The sequence below is a fragment of the Dermacentor albipictus genome, chromosome 8, assembly GCF_038994185.2.
Source record: "Dermacentor albipictus isolate Rhodes 1998 colony chromosome 8, USDA_Dalb.pri_finalv2, whole genome shotgun sequence".
In the NCBI taxonomy this organism is placed as follows: Eukaryota; Metazoa; Arthropoda; class Arachnida; order Ixodida; family Ixodidae; genus Dermacentor; species Dermacentor albipictus.
Window position 1 is genome coordinate 23,008,132 of NC_091828.1, and position 7,723 is coordinate 23,015,854.

Here is a 7,723-nt window from a genome sequence, read left to right on the forward strand (position 1 = left end):
TAAAGTCGAATACCTGTTCTGTAGCTTGATCTGGAATTCCTCTAATTTCCCTCTTACCGCTAACTCATTGATCGGCTTCTTATGTACCAGTTTCTTCCGTTCCCTCCGTAAGTCTAGGCTAATTCGAGTTCTAACCATCCTATGGTCACTGCAGCGCACCCTGCCGAGCACGTCCACATCTTGTATGATGCCAGGGTGGGCGCAGAGTATAAAGTCTATCTCATTTCTAGTCTCGTCATTCGGGCTCCTCCATGTCCACTTTCGGCTATTCCGCTTGCGGAAGAAGGTAGTCATTAACCGCATATTATTCTGTTCTGCAAACTCTACTAATAACTCTCCCCTGCTATTCCTAGAGCCTATGCCATATTCCCCCTCTGACTTGTCACCAGCCTTTCTCTTGCTTTCCTTGGCATTGAAGGCGCCCGTCAGTATAGTGTATTTTGTTTTAACTTTATCAGTCGCCAATTCCACGTCTTCATAGAAGCTTTCGACTTCCTGGTCATCATGACTGGATGTATAGAGCGTAGACCTGTACGACCTTCAATATGTACCTCTTATTGATTTTCACAACAAGACCCGCCACCCTCTCGTTGATGCTGTAGAATTCCTGTATGTTACCAGCTAAATTCGTATTAATCAGGAATCCGACTCCTAGTTCTCGTCTCTCCGCTAAGTCCCGGTAGCACAGGACATGCCCGCTTTTTAGCACTGTATATGCTCCTTTTGTCCTCCTAAATTCACTGAGCCCTATTATATCCCACTTACTGCCTTCTAATTCTTCCAATAGCCTTTCTAGACTCACCTCACTAGATAACGTTCTAGCGTTAAACGTTGCCAGGTTCAGATTGCAATGGCAGCCTGTCCAGCTTTTTCAGCTTGGCGGTGAATAATCCACTGCTGACGGAGTAGCCGGCTCAAGCGTGTAGAAGCGCGGCGACTTTGTGGTCGTCGAGAAGAACGTCGAGGTTAGTGGTTCTTTGTCGTCCGTTCCAGTTAGGTCTTGGCGTCGGATCACGGCGAGTACGTGGCGTCGTTAGGTCGGCTTTCGTCAACGTATTCTTGTCTCCCAGTCTTGGTCGGGATGACAGCATGTCGTTGTGTCGGCATTGGTGAAATAAATCTTGAAGGGCCATCGTCGGCAGCTGACGGTCTTCGCGAGTTTGAACGTACGAAAACCGTACCTCCATCGGTTGCCGCATTTATTTATTCATGTAGGGTCTTACGAACCGGCACCGGGGTGGGTCGGTGTTGGGTGGGCGCTGCGGCAACAGGTAGCATCCTGGCGACGATGAACACGAAGGTTGTGGGGGTCTCCACTGCATTGCGGCGATGGATATGGTGATGTCACGTGGCTGCTCAACAAGCTGGGGACGGGAATCATAGATGACGTACCCTCGTAATCCCATATCGTGATATGGGTACTGTCGGTAGAGGTGGTCCGCTTCTCCGCAATGATAGTAAAGCGGATGGTAGTCGGAGTCGCGCCAAACGTCGGTCTTCTTTGGAATGCAGCGCTGAGCGACGGTCGGGCGTGCTGACAGCGGCGGCGGCGGACGACGGAATTGCAGCGCTGCGGGACCCTGGCGCGAGCACGGAGGGGGAGAGGGCCGGTGGGCGGCGGCGGCGTAGGTCATTGCTTCAGGCTGAGGCTATGGTAATTCCGTTGTACTTCCGGAACTCCCAATAACCGCGGTATTTCTTCCCGAAGTACGTCAGCAATCAAATTAATTTGAGGCTGTGGCAGTGGGAATATCTTCCGTAGTTCCCGCGCAACTTGTCTGATTGTGTATCGCCAGTCGTCAGAGCAGAGGGCTTGAACTTGTGTAGAGTCTAGCATTGAGCGGTGAATTAAGCGCCTGATGCGCCATTCTAACAGCTCCATCGTCGTTGCTTCTGGTAGAAATTCTGCCACGGTCGTGGGCGGGTTGCACAGAAGTCCTCCGAAGAATTCTTGTTTTGCACCGCGCATGAGAAGACGTGCTTTCTTCTCCTCAGACCTTTGTGGGTCAACGTGATGGAAAAGACTAGTAATTTCTTCTGTGAATACGGCGACGTTCCCATAGGCTTTGACGCTTGTGAAAGCCTTCAGTAACTGGCTGCAAACAGGTGCCGTGTCATTAAAGGGGACTCCCGATTTTCGAACCAAGTCCTGGCGGAGTCTTCTAATGAGAAATAGATGTGACGCAACTTGTCTTCAGGGTTTCATTTGTTGTGGACTGACACCCTCTCTAATGTCTCGAGCCAGGTCTGCGGGTCGCATTTCTACAATTGCTAGTAGGTACAGCGAGGGGTGGCGCTTCTCGCGGCTTTCGACGTTTCTGCGCAGGCGCGCGAAAGAGCGGGTGCGAGAGAGAAAATCTGGGTCCTTTGCTCCTTGAATATGTGACTCTGTCTAGGCACTACGGAGGAGGTGTCTTAGCGCGTGTTTTATGCCTTTGTGCATTAGACTTGATGGCATTGGGGAGTGCAGACAAATTTGTTTACGCTCCGCCGCTGGTTGCCCGCGTGGTGTGGGCACGGACGCCCCACCTGGTGATCGCTGTGTCTGAAGGGGCAAGGCTCTGACTAGTGTTGCATAATTCGCGGGTTGTTTTTTTTCGTCGTGAAGATAGAGTGAATATTTCACAAGCACCGCTCCAGGAGGGCACATGTAAGCGGCAAATGGAGGCTCCAGGAGAGCACCTGAGGTTATAATAAAGCAGGTGGTTTAGGACTCCAGAGCACCGAAGGGGTAGCGGGAGGACCATATCTGGAAGTAGGATTACCCGTGGGTTGGGGTCGCATGCCGAAGCATGTCAGGGGGTGTTCGCATAAAAATTTGGCTCTCCGCTATAGCACACAGCCGATCTTATACACTCCTGGCACGCAAATGTCTCGGCGAGTCCTAACCCACGGACTAGTCCTGGGGTGCTATGCAGGATGCGCCGAGTTTCTTGTTCACCCGAGTTTTACCCGAGTTTGCTCGACGGCGGTCAGTGAACGGAGATAGCGCGGAACGCGCCGAAGGTGCAGGCAAAAAATATGTAGACAAAAAGCCGCGTATGACAACATGAGCGCACCCTGCGCGGCACGCTGCTTCCACGTTTCAAGCGCAGAAGGCTGCACAACGAAACGCGCCAGCGCCGCGTATTGTTATCAACGGATTATCGCAACTTAGCGATACCGTGACTGTCCCGCTGTTTGTCTGCACACTTGCCGTGAGCCGCTTGCCACGCCTTTCCCGGGCGCGTCAAGGGCGTGCCTCTCCTTTCGGGCACTATCTTTTTTTCCTCCATCGAATGCGAACAGGGTACATGCGGCGCGTTCTTGCACCTACACTTTCACTCAAACGAATACGTTAAAATACAACAAATAACATAACGAACATTTTTATTTCTTTAGGTATCTGTTATTCGTTTTCAACGCTAGAAATTTGTGATGACAAACGGAGATCGAGCAAATTATTAAATTTTGCACTTCTTGCCGCGAGTGGCGACAGTGAGGCGAAAGCTTAGAAGCGGTACACTGAAGCGGGTCGCACGCACGAGGGCGTTCATACGGTGATAAGTCGCCTAAGGGCGCTGCAGTGCTATTCTCAATAAAGTCGGTCATGATCCATCGAGGGTCATGGCCACTCTTTCTCTATTAGGAGAATAGAAACGCAGCGCCGCGGTACGGCTGTTCATCACAGGCACTTCACTAGGCTATTAAGGCCCCCGCTTTACCAACTAAAAACGACACAACGGCTGTCGCTGCGAAATGGCGGTATGTTATTTAGAGTGCATTTGTAATGTGATGTTATGATGGTGTTTTTCACTGTATTGTGCCAAGTTGGCAATAAAGAAAAAAAAAACAAAAAAATAGAGTGCGTAGTGACGCAGTTCAGTGAAAACGTACCAGTTTATCTGTGTGCGCGAAGCCCCTGCGATACATTACGAAAAGTGCGTGCTTCCCCAGTGACACAATTCATCGTTTGTCATCGCTTGCCCAGTGAAGGTGCCTCTGAGCGCATGTACCCAGTATATGAGCGTGTTGTGCAGTCGAAGGTGCTTGCGGATTACCTCTGCTGGAGCCAGCAGCGATCGCAGATGGATATCGTAACGACACCGCAGCACTCGCATTTTGGCAGGTGAGGGCTCTTGTGTGCACTTATGAAATCAGATTTCGAACGGAGAGAGGTGTTGGAACTTATGAGTGCGCAGTGCTTGTGATGAAGAAATGCCATTGCACTGGGTCTAGAAGAGCGAGCGACTCTAGGACGCTGATCGTGTTTACAACGCTGTGGCTCCGTTTCATCACCGATGACAGAGCAGCCATCTCAAACGACTGCTGCAATATGCACTCCTCAGCATCATCGTCCCCCTCGGCGCATCGACACCTTGCAAGCAGCTACAGTGACGTGCCGATAATTATTTACTGTGCGCTACGCGCCACAATGCAGGCAATGAAACCGTGTTGGGCGGCCATCTCAGCCCGAGAAAATGTATGCATAAGCCAGCGACAGTCAACGCTTTGTTTCTGATAGTGGTGCTCAGTACATCAGCGATGACAGGGCGTTGTGCGTGTTTTATGTCGGCGGTCAAGATTGTTGATGCCTCTCAGCTCGACACCGCGTCGCATGTTGCCGGGAGATAAGTTGGGCGTGGCCCAACTGTAGTGGGTGCGCGCGCAATAGTTACATGCCTCGCGTGGGGCGTGACCTCTGGTTTTGATCGACAGGCGAACTCGGGCTAAACTCGTACATCGCGAAACCCCCTCCGAGTTCAACTCGGGAACATGGCGGCTGCAGCAGCAGCCTGCTTCATTGCATCCATAGCAACAAGCGTCAGTATGACCGTCCGGACCCGTTCACCTACATGACCGACGGGGAGTTTCAGCGTCATTTTCGCCCTTCGAAGACATCAGTGCGCTGGCTGTGTGACGAGCTAGGCGAAGACTCGTATGCGGAGACAGCGTGGCGGGCTTCATTCGCTCACCATCGTCGAGCAAGTCCTCTGCGCCCTCCGTTTCAACGGGACTGGGAGTTTTCAGGGAAGCGTCGGCGCCGAGCGTTACATTGGACGCCATCAAACTACTGTTAGCCACTGTGTCAGAGATGTGTCTGACGCGCTGATCGATGCGGCAGTGCGTAAGGGGTGGCTAGCTTTCCAGAATAGTGCGGCTGAGCTGGCATATATAAAAGAATGCTTCTTACTTCGTGGGAACATTTCGAACGTAGTCGGGTGTGTCGACGGAACGTACGTAGTAATTAAGGCGCCTTCAATGTCAGCGTTACTGTGATTAACATTGAAGCAATGTTTAGACACACCATATTGCCAAATTTGTCACTTCTGTGTAGCCGACTTAAATTTTGTGCTAGCGACATCTCACATGCGGCTGCTTACGATACTGACTTTTTCGCTGGTTGATGACATTTTGCCGATAGTTCTACTTGTCTGTCAGGGTGCCTTCCAAACGGCTCACTTTCTTGGGAAAGAGGTTAATTAAGTATAAATAGATAAATGGTTATCACAAATTGTGTGATGTAACCGATGAATCCTAATCTCATAAAGAACTTGGGGTTCTTCATTGGTGAAGTTACTTAGTATGCACATTGCTGAATTTTTGTCATGCGTAATCTATCGGCCGCAAAATGAAACCGCGAGGCATCGCACAATTTGTTGCAGCGCGAGATGTGGATGATGCGCCAAGCCGGTGGTGCCTATGCATTTGTGGCGAAATGAAAATGCATTGAGAATCTTAGTGTGTTGGCTTGCATGATGAAAACACTTCAGATTTCTTGCTCTGTTCACTTTCGATGCATGTGCCAGAGGTTCAGTGTATCTTCTTTTTTTCGGGGGGCGCCGTTATTCTGCATGGATAAATTGTATGTTTTCGTCTCATGATGAGGCTCTAATTCTTAAGCAGTAGAACAATGCACATCCAATGCTCTGCAGAACTCTCTGTACGTGAACATGTCATGAACCACCAAGGCGAAATTACATATCGGGAGAAATGTGGGCCTTTAGCCCACCATGATAAAAATAAAAATTGCAGATCAAATAGACCATTTGTACAGCTTTAGAGCAGTGATTACTGAAAACGTGATATAATCAAACGAGTAAACGCTTGCCGCAATGCCAAAGTAGTCTGAGCGACATGCAGCATATATTGTCATTGAACATGTCTCGTAACCGTTATTTTTATTGTAAGCCCTCGCTGTCACACCTTTCCCTCCGGCACTCCCTTTACTGAAACGTTGCAGTCTTTCCATTGGTGTCATGATAATAATGGTAACGGCAGCAGCAAGGCTGGTTATTGCTTGCCCCTTTGATTCCAGTGAGTTTAGTGGTAAAGAATATGCAACATGCATACATACACCTGTGCTGCAAAATTTAATATTTGTGATTTTTTGGACAGCTAGTTTTTGTTGAGAAATTTCCAAGATGTGCACCATTGTGGCCTAATAACTAAAGCATTGGTGAGGTTGAAGACGGTGTATTGGTATAGAAGCTTGAAGTTTAATTGCACAACAATTCGACAAGACACAAAGAAGAGAAATACACGCAGCAGAATGCTTTGCTGTTTCTTCAAAACACCCTAATGTAACTACGGAGCGTGTATGGGATTCTCAGCAAAGAGACATCCTGCCTAACTGTATCACTACGTTATACTGCACAAGATCATTTAAATGTGCTTTGAGCCGGTCACGATTTTGTATTTCTCTTCGTTTACAGCACTCTGGTCGCCGCCCTCATGATTGACTTAATAGCACCAATTCAATGTTTTCGCATTACGATTTATAAACGATTAAATAAAGTGGAATCACCAGCTCGTTTTTGTTTTTGCGTTAATTGTTCTGTTGCTACTGCGGTTAAAGTTTTCAGTTTAAACAATTTGCTTGGCAATGAAAGCCACTCAATTCTAATTTTGCCCAATCACAGTGTAAATTCAGACACACTGCAAACGTTCTTGCCTATTTACCAGCTTGCCCAGGTGGTAATTGTCCTCTTACAGTGAAAATTTTTCAGGATACTGAAAAGAATCATGTGTGACTAAACATTATATAAAAAGAAATGCAGTTTGCACATTCTAGGCTTCTTGTAAAACACACGAAAATCATTTTGTATTGCTTCCAATTAAAATTTGTATGAAGAACATTTGTGATATATCCGGTTGATCACCATAACAATATGAATGATTCATCAGGAGCAAGCACTTCCGCAAAGGCACATCCCGCGAAGCTTCAAAGTACAATCATTACCATCATGTTTACGAACAAGTAAACAGTGGTTCATGTTACATTCATACCTTGGCGCCATGACACGTGCTAGGTGGAATTTTGCGCAAACAGGGAAAATATATCTGGAATAGCTCACTTCGATGACAATCTGTGCAAGCGTGGCTGGGGGTTCGATTTTGTAACGAAGATGAGCTCAGAAGTTTTTCTAGTAAGAAGTACGCTATAGGTAAACTATAACATTATAATCTAGGTAATCAGCAGAAGAAGAGGCCTGTGTCAATGCCGTAATCAACAGAATTTGTACGATGGGAGCCTCAACAGTTTGGAGTTAGTGGTTACTATTCAAAGCAGAGAAGTAACTTTGCGTTGCTTGCTACAATGTGTTTCCCACTGCTAGCGTTCTATGCTGCGAAGGAATCTAATTTTTTAAATGATGGGTGTGCATCAAAATGTCGCTGCCTTCAAATTTGCTATTTAGTCAACGGGCCCCATGGTGCTAAGAATATGGCGATTAAATAAGTT

General features: G+C 47.9%; 1 protein-coding gene across 1 annotated transcript in view; it reads left to right on the forward strand.

The window, feature by feature from the left end:
• Positions 1-6,792, forward strand: part of LOC135912157 (uncharacterized) — a 171,207-nt gene extending 164,415 nt beyond the window's left edge. The window contains exon 7 of the mRNA XM_065444542.1: positions 6,696-6,792. Coding sequence (XP_065300614.1) covers positions 6,696-6,722 — 27 coding nt within the window. The 3' untranslated portion in view covers positions 6,723-6,792. The remainder of the gene's footprint in view (positions 1-6,695) is intronic.
• The last annotated feature ends 931 nt before the right edge of the window (positions 6,793-7,723 follow it).